The sequence below is a fragment of the Lineus longissimus genome, chromosome 6 (genome assembly GCF_910592395.1).
Source record: "Lineus longissimus chromosome 6, tnLinLong1.2, whole genome shotgun sequence".
Classification (NCBI taxonomy): domain Eukaryota; kingdom Metazoa; phylum Nemertea; class Pilidiophora; order Heteronemertea; family Lineidae; genus Lineus; species Lineus longissimus.
The window spans coordinates 18,716,891-18,736,417 of record NC_088313.1 but is presented as its reverse complement, the minus strand read 5'-3'; the positions used below and the strand labels follow the sequence as shown (position 1 = coordinate 18,736,417).

The window sequence follows — 19,527 nt, the reverse complement described above, 5'->3', positions numbered from 1 at the left end:
CATGCCCGGTCTTTGTAAGATTTCCACATGAAATCTGGCTTCAATGTACCAAGCTAAGACTTTGAATATCATGATCAATGAATAACACTGACTGAGGACATAGTCGCACCCAAGTCATGCCTCCTGAGAACTATTGCCTCTGCTCCTCTCGATTAGTTGTTGAACGAGGACACAGAACCATTGCCTCTGATCTTCTCGTTCAGCTATTGACTGAGGACACAGTCGCACCCAAGTCCTGTCTCTTGAGAACTATTGCCTCTGCTCTTCTCGATTAGTTGTTGAACGAGGACACAGAACCATTGCCTCTGATCTTCTCAGTCAGCTCTTGACTGAGGACACAGTCGCACCCAAGTCCTGTCTCTTGAGAACTATTGCATCTGATCTTCTCGATTAGTTGTTGAACGAGGACACAGAACCATTGCCTCTGATCTTCTCAGTCTCAGCTCTTGGCTGTGGACAGTCACACCCAAGTCCTGACTATTGCATCTGATCTTCTCAGTCAGCTCTTAAATATGGACACAGTCGCACCCAAGTCCTGTCTCTTGAGAACTATTGCATCTGATCTTCTCGATTAGTTGTTGAACGAGGACACAGAACCATTGCCTCTGATCTTCTCAGTCTCAGCTCTTGGCTGTTGACAGTCACACCCAAGTCCTGACTATTGCATCTGATCTTCTCAGTCAGCTCTTCAATATGGACACAGTCGCACCCAAGTCCTGTCTCTTGAGAACTATTGCATCTGATCTTCTCGATTAGTTGTTGAACGAGGACACAGAACCATTGCCTCTGATATCCTTGGTCAGCATTTGACTGAAGACACAGTCGCACCCAAGTCCTGTCTCTTGAGAACTATTGCCTCTGATCCCCTCGATTAGTTGTTGAACGAGGACACAGAACCATTGCCTCTGATCTTCTCAGTCTCAGCTCTTGGCTGTGGACAGTCACACCCAAGTCCTGTCTCTTGAGCACCATTGCCTCTGATCTCCTCGGTCAGTTATTGACAGAGGACATAGTCACACCCAAGTCCGGTCTCTTGAGCACCATTGCCTCTGATCTCCTCGGTCAGTTATTGACAGAGGACATAGTCACACCCAAGTCCTGTCTCTTGAGCACCATTGCCTCTGATCTCCTCGGTCAGTTATTGACAGAGGACATAGTCACACCCAAGTCCTGTCTCTTGAGAACCATTGCCTCTGCGCTCCTCAGTCAGTTATTGACAGAGGACATAGTCACACCCAAGTCCTGTCTCTTGAGAAACAGCACCACAATACAAAATCGGATGAGAATGTTATGAATTCCAAAGCCTAATCAAGACGATTCTTTAAGCTGTTGGGGAAACATCAACTTGTACATGAACAGACAAACACTATCATGATGTAAATAGGTTTTATTCTCCGACTCGGACTTCTGTGCAGTATTTATGTGCATACACATACCTCCCGACAGCATCATACACATTCATTCAATAAATAGGTCAGCAACACCCTGGGTCGCCCTCAGGGATACTGACCAGGCACAAGTTAGAGCCATTCCCATTCATGCTCAATGTACAACATTACCCAAACTGATGTATGGCAAATTGAAAAAAATAAATATTTCACTGGAGAACAGGACTAAAGTCTTGCTGTCGGTAACAGAACTATTCATTGAAACATCTGACCCACAAGAACACTCCTTGTCACCAAATACTGCCAACATATTAATTTTCATCCCTAAATCAAACTTCTGTTCGTCTTGATCCTTACAAAACTAAAACAGCTGGAAAAAACAGGTTTCGAGACAAGCTTTTCCTGAAATTGCTCCTCACACTGGTCTCTTAAACATGAACCTATCACTTCAACAACAAACAGTACTAGTGTACACACAGAATTAGAATACCTTTACATAATATGTGGAGATTGTTACGAATAAACATACATGTACATGTACTTTGTATTGTGTTCATGTTTCATGGCTCATACATTGTATTATTATGTTCAGTTTCAATGGCTCACACTGAGCACTGTCAATCTGAGTATCAACCCTGCCCCAGTATAGCATGGCATACATAGGATAGCTCATCTTGACCCACAAGGCTATGCCAACGATGCTCTTGATGCCCTCAGGGACAAAGTATTGAGTGGTACGGAACACCTGGGATCAGGATGATGTAGGCTATGACAAAGTTAATACAGACAAGGTTTCAAGAGTCAATGGGTGATAAAAATTGTGTAAAGACGCGTCAAATCTTAAAGCCTTGTGTATATACAATGTAAATGTACATCAGGCCTTTTTGTACACTACTGGAGCAGAAGCATTTACAAGTCTTTATTGATATCACCCATTGTATCATCACCAACTAACAAATGAAAGACTTATCATATTACCACATAACTTAAATATTAATACAAATATGCTATATAGAAAAAGTTATAATAATAATCATGTTGATAAATGTAAATAACAAAGACATGATAAACAACATGGGAGAAGTTACCACGACTTATAAACATCTCATTTTACTAGAGGTCCAACTGAAAAGGATCCATTTACTGATTTTAACTGTTGAAAGCGGGGCCAGATTCACAGGTTACTTGTCCTCCATCTGTTTCAATAAGAACCCACATGATGGAAACAAGTTTGATACCGATTACATAACCTATAGAATAATGAGTAAAGTTAGATTAGGGATGGATTATGTTACAGGTCAGTGACTATTTGGGATGGATTATGTTACAGGTGGGTGACTATTTGGGATGGATTATGTTACAGGTGGGGGACTACATGTTGTTGTATTACACAGAGACAGAATTACTGGTGCTTCACAGACCAAGGATATTCACATTGTGAAGAAACTAATAATAGCATAAATGCGTTATGAACAGTATTGTATGGTACTGTATTGCTTTGTTAGGCACTTCTATATCCAAACACCCTTCTACTATTGCAAATTCAGCCAGCAAAGTTTATGTACATCACAACTGTATGAATTTTTAGCGCTTTAGTTAGCAGCGCCGCTTCTAATATAGCTCCAAAGTTAGCAGACGAAGAAAATAATGGTGCCAAGAATTCTTGTGGAAAAAATACCTGAGAATGGGTGTTTTTAAAAAGGGAGATTTCTGAAAATACACATTAGGTCCCACGAAGGTAACAAAAAGTTCCTTATGGTCCAGAAAGCAATAATTCACCTATCTCCAGATGAGCAGCCTCCAAGGGGGGGCTCTCCGTTATAAGGATATAAACTGTCTGACTTGTTGGGTCAGCCTCTGTTGTGTGTGATGTCATGAAGCCTGGTTCCAAATCACAATGTGACTTCCTAATAGACTCAGCCTGACCTTTCAAGTTGGCTATTTCAACTTCCCATGACCCATAGAGGGAGCCACCACCTGGGACGCTGATCTGGAACAAGGTAAGTTCTATAGCACGTCATTGACAGCACAAATATATTCTTATGCATTGTTATTGCATCTCTTTTTGAGTCTGAGACGCTCTCTCTCAGTCAAATTTCGCAAATGTTCAGATCTAATTTGTCTCTTTGTCAGTGTCTAGAGTCCGATACCATATCATGCTGTTTAACGAATGCAATGGCAGCCAGCTCCTTGCAGAATTCCTCCAAAACTATCACTCCCTCCAACGTACTGTGGTTCTCACCCCTGAAAAACACAAACACAGAATGATATCAAAAGTGAAGGAAGACAATCACTGGGGTTTGATTATATGATTGCAGGTGGCTGCCATCACTGATTCTAGTCGTAGCAACCTGTAATGACCACAGTTTGATTGCATGTGATCATGATCCTAGGTTATGGCAACACAAATCGCTTGTTTGCGGGTCTCTTTAGGCAGACTGGCATACCCGTCCAATCAACTTCCAATTCCTTCAATTGTCAATACCTCAGCCCTTGTACAAGTTATTTTTAAACTTGGAAACTAGGAACAGACGGACAGTTCTATTACTTGCAACACTCCCCAGCTTAGTAATCCCCCACTGACTGTCTCCACTCAGCATAAATATTTCAGAAACTTGGCACATCACAGTAATTTGCTTATAACAATGCTGATAGTAACCTAATAGAATTTGTTGCTATTTTTTTACCAAATTCATCCGTACAGTTTATTCAATGAAGTGATACTACTACGCCTACCCTAAAACAAATTGTAAGCATTCTAATATTCAAAGCTCATCATCTGCTGATCTATCTAAGAAAAAAAACTAAGGATAAAGAATAGAAGGGACCATGTGTACCAAAAATTCTTTGTCCAAGCCACCGAAGAGACTCCCAAAACAGAATCCAAACCCTAGCTTGCGTGTGAAGTGAGGAAAGCTAACATAAAATCTACCAAAGCTGTGAAAAGCATAATTTCCGAGTTTGTCTCTTAAATTGAAATCATTTTATTTACTCCTAAAATTAGTGACCGAGTTTGATACAGTTGTCAAATTCAAACTAAGTGACAGTGACTGCTGTTGTTTTTAACGACAGGAGCCCTAGACCATGACTATTACCCAAGTAAGTAAGGATTTATCAAGCAGTATGAGCAAAGGTGACACCGTCTACTGTCAAGATCGCCCTATAATTCTGGGGAAAGCAAATCAAACACAAACAAAAGAGAAGCAATATGAAGTGGCGACACCTAGAAGCGAATGAAGAAACATACTTACTTCCTCTTACTACTCATCAGTTTACGTCTTTTCACACAAATTAAAATTGAACAATCCAAAATTAACACAAAATCAAAAAAGAAGCAATATTTCTGTCGGCTTGTTTTTTTCACAAATTTTTTTTCAAAAAAATTCTGAAAGAGCTAACACATGCTCTATGTTACAACAAAACACTACGAACTGTTACCTGCCCAACATGATCGTACATGCATACATAACGGAAATTGCATGCTGCAGTTTGAATGAAAATCTGCCTCGCGCATGCACTCTTTCAGAAGGAAGACTGAAGCAAGATGCAACATAGAGGACAAGACACATTTTCAACACAGGTTTTGCCTCATGATTCTTTAATATAAGAGCTCCTTTAGGCCATTTAGTCAATTCAATTTAGTAGTTTCAGACTGCCTGACAACATGATTCACAACAGCATCACTAATGCCAAACATGAAATTCGATTTGACCGATAGCGTACCTGTTAATAATCTCCCCGATCCCCAGTAACTTTTTCCGGGCGTCCACCAACTGATGCTTGAAATTGTCTGTACTTTTGGCACGAGAATAAATGTCATGGACAACCTAGAAAAAAATGTAATGTTCAGAGTGGATAACCCAGGTATATAGACTGGGAGGGTCAGCAAACAAATGCAACGCAGCAGTCACAAGTCCTATACTGTCTTCTCCTCACACGTATATCAGAGCATCATGGCTAAAGGGCCTCCGTCCATAACAAACAAACTCATCAATGGGAGAAGGATTTCTTACCTTTTGGAAGATTTTATGGAGTGTCCTGCACCCCTCGCCAGACGGCAGAACCGGATTCAGTAAATACTCATTCAAGTTTGGATGAGGAAGCAAGGCAAGTTTCGATACCACAGACGTCACTTGGAGGTTAATCTCATAGCTCTGTAAAGTAGACATGATTATAATTAGTAAATTGGGAAAGAATCGACTACAAGCCACACTCCAAACTACTCCATTCACAGCCATAATCATCTGTGAAAGCATGAATTCGATTAGCTATTAACAATGTGTAGGAGCCTGGATGACATTCTCTTTATTGTGGCCAGTGATTTTAGTCACTAATTGGTGCCATAATGCATTGAATTGACTGGTGACCTATTTGATGAGAAATTTGACTGTATTTTCAAAACGCTTTATTTCAAAAACTTTATAATATACTGACAAAGCAGCAGACACAAAATCACTTGAGTATAGAAGAGATTAGCATCATACGCTCCAGTGGTCATTGATACTGGCACATACCTGGTCTAACATTCTGGACAATTTATCAAAGAGAATCTTAAGGAAAGATCCCTCATAAAAACTGTCTCTTTTGTAAGCTTCCTCCGCGACAGGCTGCTTGGGCCACTTGAACTCTGAGCACTGGAGCACGCAATCTGAAAACTGACACAGCAAGGAAAGCAAAATTAGCGTCTTCTCCATTAATCTGATTCAAACTGACAATAAATATTCGATGAGGAACATTCAAATGAGGTGTAAAGTAACAATTTATCATGGTTGTCAGGTTATCAGCATAACACCATCATGAAGGGCAAGAACGGCTTCGAGTGGATTCCCAATTACGAGAAATGCAAAAATACCTGTTTATGAGCATCTCGTAAATACGTGTCATAGCCACTGTCGGCACATTGGTAGGAAGACTTCACATCATCAGGGACAAGCACAAGAAAACTGAAACAGGAAGATGACATGTCATACAGCAGTGGCAACAAATGAACACCTCATTACAATTGGTGTATTTGAGACTGGCAAGTTTCTCTTCATATTTCAAGTACCAACACATCCTGTGACTATGAAAAATTGTATCCTATAGCTTGACAAGAACTTACACGAGCAAACTTTCCCGTTCTACCACTCATGTAACTTACAAAAGAATAACATGCCTCAAATAAACTGAGCAAAACCTGATCTTACCTATTTACAATTTTATGAATGGGCGACTCCATCTCTGTCAGTGAGTGGTCACCACTAGAAATGAGCGTATCGGAGTCCATCGAGTCTTGACGCGGCATCGATGTAGATTCAGGCTCCTTTGTTTCTGACGACACGCTATCATTACTACCAACCTCACTTGTCCTATAGTCTCGATACAGAAGGTTCCGCAACAAAAGGTTTTTAAATATGTGTTCATTGGCCTTGAGAAGTAGCATCTCGAAGAGCTTTAGGGTTGTTATAGTTAACTGGAAGAAAACATAAGATAAGACAGGTGAATAAACAGTAGAGTCGAACCTCGTTATAACGTACCTCCACTATAACGACAGTAAGTCTAACCAATTCCCATAAAATAGCGAGAAAAGAACTGCATTGAAGATGCCTGGTATCTGGTATTCTGCATTTGAGTTCATTAGTCATGCGTTGTGATTAGGGTCAGTGACTCAAATATATCATACTCACCTCTTCTGACAAATGATCACAGCGTTTCATAAGCTGATGCCGTAACTTATGTTTATCTTCCTCACCAGGGTTCTCTGGTCTCGTCCCCTCGCCCAGGATGAACACAGCAAATTCTGAAATGAAGAGACATTCATTGAACTTGCGACGTTGCCAGGGCCAATGCTTTGAGATGCAACTTGATTTTTGTAGAATTTATCAACTTGAATTTTGACAATGTTTGAAATTTTGAGTTGATGGTAAAAACGTTTATAACTGTTAGCTTTAAATGCCACCGAGGATCAATCTGTACAGTTTAAACGACAAAAGTTATGAAATTCGTATATTTGCAAAGGACTGACCTTGCAGTAACCTTGGTGATGAGACAAGCTTGAGACATTTGGTGAGGAAGGCTGTAGCCGTGATAGCACCACTTTCCGAGCTGAAACAGACAACAACAAGTCAAGCTCTATGTAAAACAGAACTTGAAATTATGATAATGTTCCACATAGTGCTCCACTTGATTTGGCCCACGAGCACTTTGCCCCTAGCTTTCGACCAGTACATTCCTGTATAAGCTCAACTCCCTGGGGAGTGTGGAATCAAGCTCCCTTACAGTGCAAGGACTCGACATTCACCCTCTGCCAGCTCGTTACGACGTTACTTATTTACTCCTGGGTGGAGAAAAGCAAGGAGGGGTAAGTGGCTTGCTCAAGGACACAAAAACAGACAGCAGTGATCTCTCTGAGAGTCGAACCCATGACCTCCTGATTATGAGCTGATATAGGATGAACCCTTACGTTTGTAACACAGCTGGTAATATGATGGCATCTAGGAAGTCCGCTTTGAAGTGTTCTGCGAGTTTCGACCCGACGACTGGGTCTGCCACGTATATCATCTGGTCGAGGAAGTCTAACCAGGAGAGAAGAGATATCAACTGCCTTTTGCCGGGGAAGTTACGACTAGGATCAAATTCATTCATATGCATGTCCAACCTTGAAAGAAAGGATTCATGGATGTCAAAACAGCACGGCGGTATTCAGCAGATTCAACTTCTGGTCATGTTTTTATGACGCAGTTAAATCCCTGTCTCATTTTCAAGACACACTGGTAAAATTCTCATTGAAACAAAATAATATGTACTACTGGTATTTGCTTGCCATTTTTCAAATGAAAGATCTAAGTCAAAGAACAGTGTCAGAGACAATAACGTTATAACTGAGATACCTCGATGGGCAGTATTCCAAAGGCAATAACATTTATTGGCTCCAATCCCAAAAGGCAGACTGGTAATTTCAGAATTCCTCCCTCTATAACTACGTACCCCCACTTCGCCTCCACTGTCTCTAGATCAGTTGGGTCTATAAGCTTTGGTAGTTTCTCATACAAGTGGCAAAGCTTGGTGATCATTTCTTTACAGAAGTTGGTGTTGTTGACAAGACAAGAGGCAGAGGCTTGCTCTGGCAGACTGGCACACAGGATTAGACCTTCACAAGACTTGACGGCAACTCGACCGTCCTGAAATACAGAATGAATCCTACACTGAAAAGCAGTACTCTAACCAGGTGTTACTGAAGGTAAATGACTTCCTGACCCATCTCATGAAGTTCATTGGTGCTTTTGTTGTCAGAGTGACAACACCTCGGGAAGGGAATTTGGGGAATGGGGGGATTTCCACTTCTTTTCTTGTTTTTTTCTCTACCATGCTAGTACAGGATGACAGAGAAGTTTCAAACGTGGATGCATAAAAAAGTTTCAACTTGAAGATATGAGGTCTTTCCAAAAAAAGGATTCTCCCGAACAAAATCAAGACCACTTACCTCACTCTTTGAGAGAGATAACAACGACTCAACAAGACTGAACTCAGAACCTGTTTTCTTCCCATTCCCACTGCCAGCAGGCGGTCGCTGTGTCTTGGCTCGCGATTTTTGGCTCTGAAGTAGGAGAATAGTAAAGACGGATAATCTTATGTATGGTGACTCAGAAGAGTAAGTAGATTCCTAAACTAACATTTCAGCTGAAGACCCCAATTGTTGAAAAGTAACACTCTCTTTGCCAGGCTCTAATTGTTAAGTTGATAATGTTTGTTCAAATCCAAGTGTAGTGGACTATCACTAACAGGTGAAAGTTTAGCAAAGGGAAGACTATCATGAATGCAAAATTTATGATTTATCAATAGCACTGCAATAGACTTCTTGAATTTTGACTTACTTCGATAAAAAAGTTGACGAGATAGGGATCCGACTTGAGTTTCCCACAAACAGTGCAAAGAAAATGAACCTCCTCATTTTCAGTGGGACCAGCCTGCACCTCTCCACATACCCTGATCAACCTCTGAAATGTACAGTATTGACAGTTATTACCAGTTTATTACATGGTTGTTCGCCTCCTCCTGGGAACAGAAGGAGGAATCCAGGTAATGAAGGATTTGACCCAACTTCATATTTTCTCAAGGATTACATCTTTTCTGATTAAGGTCAGTCATCTGTTGGTCTGTCTTTGCACTGCTGTGCATGTAACAGAGTCATGTACACGTAACAAGCTGGACACTCTTTCACAGTGCCTCTATGCTTCCTCAGTCAACAGTTTATCACGATAGAAAAGTATCAACCTGCTTTACTTACAATGACAGCCCTGTGAACACTAACATGGGGCAGTAAAGGCTGCTTGATCTTAGATAACAGCTTTGTGAAAAAGATGAGAACCTGCTGTTTCATGCCAGGAGGATGCTGAAAAACGAACAAACCTGATATTCAAAGAAAGGTCTTGATAAGAGAGGTAAAATTGTATAGCAACCACCAATTTGGGACCACAACTGTCCTCAATAGAGAGGGTGTTCTTAATAGAGGCGTCCACTGAGAGAGGTTCTACCGTAGTTGTATTATAATTTTATCTTTTTTCTGATAGTAGTATTACAAGACTATATCTACTAATTGGAGTATAATAACTGGCATTTTCTTCAACCTACATCCGTTCTTCCCAGTGTATAGAGCGTCTCTAACAGTTTGTGATGGAGCATATACTCCATACATGGTCCGGTACTACCACTCTCACAACTCATCTCTTCTTGGATGAGAACTGTCAGCATGTGATCCAAATGTGTCGGGATGTTCGTGCTCTCAATTGGCGCCTTATTATCTAAAGTTCAACAGAAATAGAATCAAGATCATTTAACTAGGGAATTCAAGCAGATTGTTAATGCCCGCTGAAATCACGAGGAAAAGTTGCCAGCTCATCTGTCGATTTCAATTGAAAGTATCTAGTGTGCGCCTTATTTACATTTTTGGTGATATCTGGCCAACACTGACACTAGTGACTTTCAGACCTCTACACTACTGGTAGACTAGAGTCAGAGGAATATATTGAAAACATATTCTTACCTTTACTGTCAACAAAATATGTTGTTATAGCCTTCCAATGTGCAATGAAATCTTGTTGCAAGGATAAAGATGGGGCAAGCTGGAAGTAGAATTTTAAAAGAATTTCATGAAATAAAACCCAAACAATTCACAATACATTACCAAGATTTTTCACGACATAACCAGCATGCAACCGATTATAATCTTCACTTTGTACTTTGCCACAGGAAATTACAATTGACAACTTCACGTTGAGATTTGTGATCAGTCGGCCATACTGCCCACAGTGCCAACTCGACTTATCGTCCATCCATCAACTATCAAGATGATTGAGAATGATCGGATGACAAATTGAGAGTTGCATGATCGATGATGCATGGCATACTCGAAAAACCAACCAGGTTTAGCTGTTCACTCGAGTATGGAAAGCCATGATGAGCTGGCAAACCGTTTACACACAGCAGTGTAAGGTAATTGAGTATCTGCTAAAATCTGATTAGGGACATGTCGAAAATCGGTTGCCATAAATCAATGCACTATAGCCACACCATACGGGTAAAAAAACAACTATTACACCCAATACATAGGCATAAAAGTAATGTAGATATACCTACCGCCTCCACAGCACTGTGAAGTATGTTGGCAAATCGATGAAACATGTTTCTGCCTCTCTATTTTACATTTTATGAAGAAATAACAACGCAAAATGACAATTCTTGAAATGTTTTGCTGGCACTGCGGAAGTGAAACTACGCATGCGTCATGACCCAAATTGAAAAGAATCACAAAATCTGAAAATGCCGAATGAATCAAAACACTCTCGTCCTCGTCGCAAAATAACTCAAACGACAGCCGATCAGTGCTCTTCCTTATCGTGTAGAATCGAAAAGCCTTGTGACAAGGCAAAGAAGAAAAAAATTGATTCAGACGCCCTGGAAAATGCAACTTCAAATGAGGTTGTAGAAGATTTTAATGACCCCAGCCCAGATCAAACCTATCAAAGGGTGGGCCAAAAAAGTTGTGTTGAGGAGGCTGAACAAAATGATGAGTACAACCCTGAAGAGGAAGATGATACCTCTGATGAAGAAGTTGCCTTGCTGTCGAAAAGTCTTACACGACATGCTGGTAGGCGTGACTCGCCACCGCCGCGGTTGGGTGGCGCGCAGAGAAAGCCATACGAGGAACGGAAGAGCGACCGCATTGTGGCCGAGGCGTCTATGTGGTTAGTTTGGTTTTGTTGTCTCGCATTTGCCTATCAAAAGTAAAATGCCTAGAGACACAGCGATCCTTTGTTCAAGGTGAAAGGCATGACTGGTCAGCGCCAAAACAAACTTCTTCGAATTCGTCTATTCATCTCAGCAGGTCAAGATTGATCATAGATCTTTCAACTTGTCCTAGTAATAATTAGATTGGAATAGCTTTCTCTTAACTTGAACTTGCCAGGTCACTGTCATGACAGTATTTAGCTTGTTACATTGTATCTGCCGGTGGACATGGGACTCCCATAATACATGTACATGTACTTTTCTTTAAACCAATCTTTTCCACCATATCTTTCCAGGATCCTGACACGTATCGTCCAAGTTGAGAACAAGTACAGCTACTGCACAGCCGATGACCTCCACCTTATTTATGCCAACGACTGCATCGAAAAGAAAAAAGAAATTCTTGGGAAAGTGCCGTTCAACAGAATGGTGTTGAGATACTTTCCGTCTTTGTTTCTGAGATACATGACTCACCCGGATGAAAAAGGCGGTCAGAGCAGAAAATTGTATCTTGGAATAAAGATTCTTTCTCCTGTGATGGAGGCGGAGGGCGACTTCAATCTGACCTCAGTCATGGTGCCGCAGGACCTTTCTGTTACCCTTCATACTGAGCGTGTCCTCCAAGTCCGCTACATCACAACTAACTACTCAGTCAATGGAAATCCGTTGGTGTACACATTGACTGTCACCAAAGACGGTGATGTGAAGCTGAGTTTTATGGGAAAGGAAGTCCAACCTCTCTCCATAGGCTTCCCCGATAAGATAAGAATGATCAACAGTGACTTGCAAGCAGTGTTCAAATGTCTCCGTGCCATCGTGTTGTGTACTGGCATCTCTCTAGATGGCTGGAAGGAGGTGGACATTCCAAATAAAGACTGTACATCACATTTTGTTGAGAAGTGGACAAAGCCAGCACAGGGACTTAGTAGTAGTGTTGGATGGTATATTCGCTCAAGACAATGTTCAGCTGCACTCCCCATTTGGTCAGTGTATCTTGACAAGTGTTGTGTTTCTTGTAAAAATCTCAAATCTTATTACATAAGCCGAGGACGGTTTGTTGCCGACAGAGACCATGGACAAGTAGTAAAGGAATCAAATTGAAACATTTAGTTAGATCTCATAGAGTTGCATTAAAACAAATGCTTGCTGAAAAGTTCAAGCTGGAACCTACTTTTGTTACTAGGTATTGATCATCATCAGTAATAAAAGCAAGAATTGATTGCAAAAATTATATCTTTATTTCTTCTATTGATTGAAAGAAATATAACAATATTCATAATCCCTGATTAATGGTTTTGCCCATAAAATAAACCACAACTTCAATACACCCAGCAGTAACCAGAATTTTACCTGGATATTGTTTTTCTGAAGAACTAAAGTGTGATGTCGGTGCTCAAGACGGCAAGACAACTGATTCTGAAAAGCAACGGTACATCCTACACTTCCAGGGAATAACAAGTTGTTTTCATCTGAAAAATGCCAACTCTCATCAGACTAGCTTATCATGTGGATACAGCACCATTGAGAGGAATTTTTCAACAATTATAATTGATATGAGAAAGGAATTGGATAGAAACATACAGGGTGGAGTTGCCCTTTCACAAAGGTTGTACTATATGAAGCATAAAATGAATACTCTCCCACCAAGGTCAACAATCAACATGCATTTAAAAACCATGCAGCAAATCACAATTAAGGAATTTGATTCACCACTCCCCTCAAGCAAAGAATGTGGGACTTGGTCTCAGGGACTTGCCTATCAGAAGCCAGCCATCTAAGTTCCATTGTCTATGCTGTCTGAGCTGAACAGGCATGATAGATGTCTCCTGATTCGTCAATACCTGATCGGAAGTTCCAAATTCCTCTGCGAGAAAACTGGCGAATGGGAACAGAATATCAAGCTAGCTCACCGATATATGAATAAGATTAAATGGATGTACAATATACTTTGCGATAGAAAACCCACTTAGACATTCAGAGGAATTGTAACTTGTCTTGGCAATCTTGATACCAAATGCATTCCATTACTTCAGCATCTGACAACCTGACATAACATAAGGATCCCTGGAATAAGATACACATTACCAATATTGCTTATTTGATTAGCTTCTAAGAATGGATAGTAACGTTTTCTTCACTGTCCTCAGGTTGTGACATTGTCCTCAATAGTCCGCAGATTGTGAATACAAGTGTCATATTCATAGGGAATCATTTCCCAGGGGTAAAATGACAGTTTATACTCAACTAGTAGATATTCTATACACTTGATAAAATGCATAATCTTTTTTGATCCTAAGGTTTCCCCCATGCATCCTTTTTGTATTATGCACTATGCATTATGTTTTTTTTCATTTGGTTTTACAAGTACACTGCTTCCACCCATGCACTGATCCAGAATGTTTATTCATCATGTTCATCTTCAAAATCTTTAAATGCTTGAAAGTCAAATTTTGGCATTTCAAGTGGGGGCAGCTCTAGACTAGGCAAATCTTCCAACATGTCGGTGGAACGAACAGCACAGAATGTTTCAGAACCTTCTGAAGAATCCGATAATGGCTTGTCCTCAATGCTTTTTAACCTGTCCTTTAACAACCGACACTCTTGTCTTGAAGAGTCAAGCTCGTTCAAGGTTCTCTCCAAATGCTTACGCAGTTCGACGTTGTGTATCCTTAACTCTTCAATGACTTGTTTATCATCTTTTGGCACTTTACTGCCAGTGCGAGAGGAATCCTCATTGCTGGAGAGTTTCTTGATCATTTTCTGATATGCAGAGGCAGAGCGATGTGGTCTACTCCCCATGAACTGAAGAAGGGAGTCTGTCTCAGCCATTGTAGTATAAATCATGGTCATATACTGCTCTTCATCACAAACCTTGTCATCAGTTTCATCCCCGCCATCCTGTGTCTGGCTTCTACCTTTGGCTAATTTCTGCTGCTCCTTTATACGAGCCTTTTCTACCATTGCTGCCTTCTGCTTTTTCATCTTGATCACATCCTGTTCTTTGATGTGACTCTCTCGCTGCAGCCTTATTGACTCCAAGGCATTATTTTTGGTAGTCGTTGACAGGGCTTCATCAAGATACTCTGAAAAGTGAGCAAAATCAATTGGTTATCATGAGGTGGAAAACTTTCTGCACATTATGGATAACAGTAATCAGCTAATCAACTTTGAATTTGACTTCAAGTGGTTTTATTTTGCAAGACTATAACTTATAACTGTGACTGAGATATGAGGAACAGATTCCATTAGTCAACTTCCTTTTCATAGCCGCTAATTCACCATCTGTTTTAAATTTTGTGACATCCATACCTGCAGCCCTCTGGTGACAAGCGATAGCATCATCAAATTTTCCTGCTGCCAAATACTGCTCAGCTTTGCGCCCTTGTAGGTGTGCCTATATACAAGAAAAAAAACGAATGTAAGAATGATATGGGAGGGGGCCAATTATTGGAATCAAACTGCAACTTTTGATAAGTTGGAGGCCCAATCGACCGGCATAGATGAGGTCTCCATCTGACATTAGTGACAACCGATGTGTTAAACTTCCTAATGGACGCAAGTTTATTCCTAGTCTAGTGTCATATCTCTTATTAAACTTGTTCTCTATGCCATGGAGTGTTGCCGAGATGTATGCCCGACTGATTCTCCTTATCAGGCTTATGTTTAAGAAATGGAATATCGTTACAAATATGTCCAAAATGCAATGCTATTAAACCTATTGCTATGAACAACATGGTCAAATCACTGTAAAATGAATACAGGGGCCTACATTTAGACTCTAAGTACTCTAGTGAATAATGTGAATGTGAATAGTGTGCAATACATTCAATACACTTTCCATGATTTGACAGTACAAAAAGTCAAAACAAGTGAAACTGAAAGTCAAAATCAACAAGAAAAAACAACAAAATTCAGCCAAATTACTGACTAGATTCAGGCCAAATGATATATCATAAAGTCTACTTTTCATAAAGATAACGATTAGCGCAAAATGATGCTGAAAAAAGAGCGTTAACTAAGGATTTAAGGGAAAATCTAACCAAATTTAGTGGACCCTCCATCATTGTTGATCCCGGAAGTAAATAAACTTGTAAACAGTAAGTCTTGCTCAGACAACAATTTTCTGGAAACCGGAACACCCAAGAAAGAAAACGTTGAGCAGCGCGAGACTTACAGAATCAAAATGGCTGGCGAAGGAAAAAGTTTTTATCGTGATCGAGATGATTGGAAAGATATCACCCCTCTGCCGCAGGATGATGGACCTAATCCGGTTGTTAGAATAGCCTATTCGGATAAATGTAAGCAACTAATCAATCTAGATCGACCCCAGCTTTCACTTTCTTGTTTTATTCGGTAAAAACGTCGTGTAAAAATCACCGGCGAAAAATGCAAGTGTATTGATGTACGGTGATAAGTACATCGATGTACAGTAGTATACACATACAGTAACCCTGGGCCTGGACTGTCATCACGTTATGTGTATGTTTTCACTCAGCTCTACTTCTCTTCATTATCTGATTGTTGCTAATGAACATGATCCTGCCTGCCTCCAATGTTTCTTGGAGAGGCTATACTGTAACTGTAAGTCTGTATGCATGGTCCATGCATTGCACTGCAATTGCATGGTCATGGTAAGATGGTTGATTGATGGTAGCCTCCTGATATGTTGGTACGTGTTCTGAACTTTTCAGCTCTTCTTCTCTGACTCTTGTCTGTATGTAGCTTTGTCTGTATGTTTCATTCTGTGTTCCGAATATCACACATTGCTAAAGGCTAAATCTTTTTTCAGTTAAAGATGTTTATGATTACCTTCGAGCTCTTCTCCAAAAAGATGAAAGAAGTGAGCGGGCATATCAGCTGACCACGGATGCTTTGGCACTGAACGCTGCCAACTACACAGCTTGGTTAGTTGATTTCTGACAGATTTTGGAAATCTATCTATTTTTAGATGACACTGCCTCAGATTATCCTTGTGTCAGTAGGAACTCCTCAGCCTTCAGTGACCAGGGAAAGTTCTCTCTGAAGGTGACATGTTGTCATTGTAGTTGATAGCCTGTCATTGCTTTCCTCGGATGACATTTTAAATAATTACTGTTAGTTTCACTGACTTATAATTCTTTATTTTCTTCTAGGCATTATAGGCGAATGCTACTCCAGGACTTGAAAAAAGACCTCAATGAGGAGCTGGAGTACATTTCAGAAATAATCCTGGAACATCAGAAAAATTATCAAGTTTGGTGAGGAATTATTTTAATTTATTGAAACAATGAAAGAGCTTATTTTTACTGCAGTTCTAAAACTAGTGCATAGTGCATAGATTTTTGCAATTAAATGGTATACTTTTAGCATGAATATGGTGATTGGGCACATAGGAAAGGCAAGCTTTGAAACTTGTACAGAGTAAGAAAAAAAACACTCACATACATGAAGTGAGCTCAAAGGCAAAGAACAGCTGTATGTCAATCTAGATTACATGCATATGTATTTCAGGCATCATCGCCGCATGATCGTTGACTGGTTGAAGGATCCTTCAGAGGAACTTGATTTCACCGATGACGTGCTGACTCAAGATGCTAAAAACTATCATGCTTGGGAACATAGGTGAGAAAGGGTTATCAGATTGCTTCATTGTTCGTTCAATTTTGGGGGGTTTAAAAGGTAATTTAATAATAAAATCAAAGGCACTTGAAAGCTTTGGCCGAGGTACTGTTCTGCAACCTCAAATAGCATGTAACAACCTCAAATAGCATGTATCGTCATACTCTGTAACTTAATGAATGTTAGATGCACAGGTTGATAAAGTATATGTATTTGTAACTTTCAGACAATGGGCCATAAAGACGTTTAAACTCTGGGACGGAGAGCTGGACTATTGTGAGCGCTTGTTGATTGATGATGTTAGGAATAATTCGGCGTGGAATCAACGTTTCTTTGTCATCAACAGCACAACAAAGCTCACTGATGATGTAGTCAGAAGTGAATTTGAGTAAGTTTTAATTGTAAGACTACGGCTTCATAATAACAGAAAACCATTTTGCATTTGCAATAAGTCTTTATGGGGTGAATCTCAATAAAGGATTTGATTTGAATGCTATCTGAATATCAGTTATTGAAGAGTGACAGTTGAGTTTCAGTCTTGATACATGGCAATGCTAATGTTTTATGTTGAGCGGGAGAGGCTCTCACTTCTGTTTGATGTTGCCACTGCAGATGTGAGATTTGTAGTTTCATACAGTATCTATAACATGATGAAGACAATAACTGCATCAAAAGTACTTTCTATCACTCTTCAGGTACACTAAGCAGAAGATCAAACTTGCCCCTAACAATGAAAGTGCTTGGAACTATCTCCGGGGGTGAGTAACTACTGGCAATCCCATGCGTCAGTTCAGGTAGTCGACAACATGTACCTGATTTCTTGTAAAAATGCTCTAAGTCTATAGAAACTGTGAGCACAGAATTTGGAAGCTATCCCTGTAAAACGAAATAGGGGTTTTTCTCGTGGTTTAAAGTGCTTTTCTCCTTTTCAGTATCTTCCTTGGTCGCACCATGAGCACCTACCCCGGCCTGAGGGAGTTTTGTCAAGAGCTTTACGACCAACGCATTCGCTCTCCTTACCTATTGTCGCTGATCATTGACATGAATGAAGAAATGATCAAAGCAGGATCAAGTGATAAAGAAAAATTATTGGAAAATGCAGTCGAGGTGAGATTCTGATTCTTGTTGATTGCTCTAAAGTGTCAACCTGAGGAAATGGGGAGTTAATGTTACAATGTCACAAAACCACAAAATAATATCGGTGAGATAATTCCGATTTTACAGTATATATGACTTTGGTAAGTCCCAGAGACCCAGAGATATGATGGGTCGTTTGGTATTCTAGACTGGCTAGTTATCTGCATCAGTTTCACTATGCATTTTTCGTGGTCTTCATTCTTCCCATTTACGGCAATTACAGACTCCATTGATGGTTTGCCACACCAATATAGTAATGAGACCAATTACAACAATATTTGTTTATACAGGGGATGGTAGTTTATCATTTGCCAGGGATTGGTCCCTCAAACCATTTGGATATCCTACCGAACGACCTGTTATCCCTTTGTTGTACTTGGATCTATCTATTCAGGTGGCATAGTTTTTGCTCAATCTTGCCTGATAACAGATATTTTAACATCAACGACAACAAACCGTATTTGAGTATCAACGATGGGGACAGGACGACCACATTTATTTCTGGTATCAATTTGTTGTTCTACTTACTTCAGATGTGTGGATGCCTTGCCAAGGATATCGACTGCATCAGGAAGGAGTACTGGAGTTATATCAGCCGATCACTATCACTGAAGTATGGCACAACCGTAGCTGATGACGCTGCTTCATGAACTCTTTAAAATAGAATTCTATGAATCCTATAGTATCTGTCAATTCCAATGCAAAACTGTCATCGATAGTGTTTGCACTTCATTGGAAATATTTGCCTTTGACATGTGCTGAATATCTGTTAAGGTTTCCTGGCTGGGAATTGAAATCAATATCTCTATGTGAACTTTGGGTATTCCTGGTGATAGTAGGAGTGAGTGGAGGGGGGTTGCTGTTGATGTTGTAATCATGCCATATTTTGTATCTATTGTAGTCTTTCTTATGTCAAGGAAGACTTTGTATGAATGTCCTCCTTTCAAATAACAGCAGACGATGCATTTGATACAGGTTTTCAACTTGATTTATGATTCCAATGCTGTTCCTAGGCTTGTAAACTCTTTCTCTGCTCCGTCCAGCTGTGAAGAGTCTATATCAGTCCCAGGAAAGTGCAGGTCATCCCTGCAAACACAAAGCAAGTCTTCAGTGTTGTGTCTATGCAATTCCAACCTGG

The 19,527-nt window shown here is 40.2% G+C and overlaps 4 protein-coding genes across 5 annotated transcripts; 2 read left to right on the top strand and 2 right to left on the bottom strand.

Annotated features, from left to right (window-relative positions):
• Positions 1 to 1,372: 1,372 nt before the first annotated feature.
• LOC135489329 (FHF complex subunit HOOK interacting protein 2A-like) lies at positions 1,373 to 11,127 on the bottom strand. 2 transcript variants are annotated; one of them, XM_064774639.1, is made up of 17 exons: positions 11,004 to 11,127; positions 10,411 to 10,489; positions 9,999 to 10,168; positions 9,655 to 9,759; positions 9,242 to 9,364; positions 8,851 to 8,964; positions 8,355 to 8,548; positions 7,831 to 8,025; positions 7,393 to 7,472; positions 7,055 to 7,167; positions 6,575 to 6,840; positions 6,241 to 6,331; positions 5,903 to 6,043; positions 5,402 to 5,542; positions 5,112 to 5,215; positions 4,640 to 4,666; positions 1,373 to 3,632 (listed from the first exon to the last, which is right to left on the bottom strand). In XM_064774639.1, the coding sequence occupies exons 1-17, from the start codon at positions 11,046 to 11,048 to the stop codon at positions 3,518 to 3,520; spliced, it is 2,103 nt and encodes a 700-aa protein (XP_064630709.1). In that variant the 5' UTR covers positions 11,049 to 11,127; the 3' UTR covers positions 1,373 to 3,517. The 2 variants fall into 2 exon arrangements, with proteins under 2 accessions (XP_064630709.1, XP_064630710.1); XM_064774640.1 differs by lacking the exon at positions 4,640 to 4,666.
• Positions 11,128 to 11,169: 42 nt separating this feature from the next.
• LOC135489661 (uncharacterized) lies at positions 11,170 to 12,870 on the top strand. Its single transcript, XM_064775113.1, has 2 exons — positions 11,170 to 11,611; positions 11,951 to 12,870. The coding sequence occupies exons 1-2, from the start codon at positions 11,187 to 11,189 to the stop codon at positions 12,753 to 12,755; spliced, it is 1,230 nt and encodes a 409-aa protein (XP_064631183.1). The 5' UTR covers positions 11,170 to 11,186; the 3' UTR covers positions 12,756 to 12,870.
• Positions 12,871 to 12,875: 5 nt separating this feature from the next.
• Positions 12,876 to 15,734, bottom strand: LOC135489662 (nuclear receptor-binding factor 2-like). Its single transcript, XM_064775114.1, has 3 exons — positions 15,695 to 15,734; positions 14,964 to 15,048; positions 12,876 to 14,737 (listed from the first exon to the last, which is right to left on the bottom strand). The coding sequence occupies exons 1-3, from the start codon at positions 15,716 to 15,718 to the stop codon at positions 14,055 to 14,057; spliced, it is 792 nt and encodes a 263-aa protein (XP_064631184.1). The 5' UTR covers positions 15,719 to 15,734; the 3' UTR covers positions 12,876 to 14,054.
• A 103-nt stretch (positions 15,735 to 15,837) lies between these two features.
• On the top strand, positions 15,838 to 19,359 carry LOC135489320 (protein farnesyltransferase/geranylgeranyltransferase type-1 subunit alpha-like). Its single transcript, XM_064774626.1, has 8 exons — positions 15,838 to 15,952; positions 16,444 to 16,558; positions 16,787 to 16,891; positions 17,145 to 17,255; positions 17,479 to 17,640; positions 17,948 to 18,010; positions 18,185 to 18,359; positions 18,923 to 19,359. Exons 1-8 carry the CDS (start codon positions 15,838 to 15,840, stop codon positions 19,037 to 19,039), a joined length of 963 nt encoding a protein of 320 aa, XP_064630696.1. The 3' UTR covers positions 19,040 to 19,359.
• Positions 19,360 to 19,527: the final 168 nt, after the last annotated feature.

Excerpts from the sequence above, each read along its gene's own strand:
- LOC135489329 (XM_064774639.1), bottom strand. The coding sequence starts at position 11,048 with ATGTTTCATCGATTTGCCAACATACTTCACAGTGCTGTGGAGGCG. Across the intron at positions 8,965-9,241 it reads TCGTCAACTTTTTTATCGAA|AGCCAAAAATCGCGAGCCAA; the intron begins GTAAGTCAAAAT and ends CTCCTACTTCAG. Across the intron at positions 7,168-7,392 it reads ATCACCAAGGTTACTGCAAG|AATTTGCTGTGTTCATCCTG; the intron begins GTCAGTCCTTTG and ends TCTTCATTTCAG.
- LOC135489661 (XM_064775113.1), top strand. The coding sequence starts at position 11,187 with ATGCCGAATGAATCAAAACACTCTCGTCCTCGTCGCAAAATAACTCAA. Across the intron at positions 11,612-11,950 it reads GTGGCCGAGGCGTCTATGTG|GATCCTGACACGTATCGTCC; the intron begins GTTAGTTTGGTT and ends ATATCTTTCCAG.
- LOC135489662 (XM_064775114.1), bottom strand. The coding sequence starts at position 15,718 with ATGATGGAGGGTCCACTAAATTTG. Across the intron at positions 15,049-15,694 it reads TGGAGGGTCCACTAAATTTG|GCACACCTACAAGGGCGCAA; the intron begins GTTAGATTTTCC and ends TCTTGTATATAG. Across the intron at positions 14,738-14,963 it reads TTGTCACCAGAGGGCTGCAG|AGTATCTTGATGAAGCCCTG; the intron begins GTATGGATGTCA and ends CTCACTTTTCAG.
- LOC135489320 (XM_064774626.1), top strand. The coding sequence starts at position 15,838 with ATGGCTGGCGAAGGAAAAAGTTTTTATCGTGATCGAGATGATTGGAAA. Across the intron at positions 16,559-16,786 it reads GCTGCCAACTACACAGCTTG|GCATTATAGGCGAATGCTAC; the intron begins GTTAGTTGATTT and ends ATTTTCTTCTAG. Across the intron at positions 17,256-17,478 it reads TATCATGCTTGGGAACATAG|ACAATGGGCCATAAAGACGT; the intron begins GTGAGAAAGGGT and ends TGTAACTTTCAG.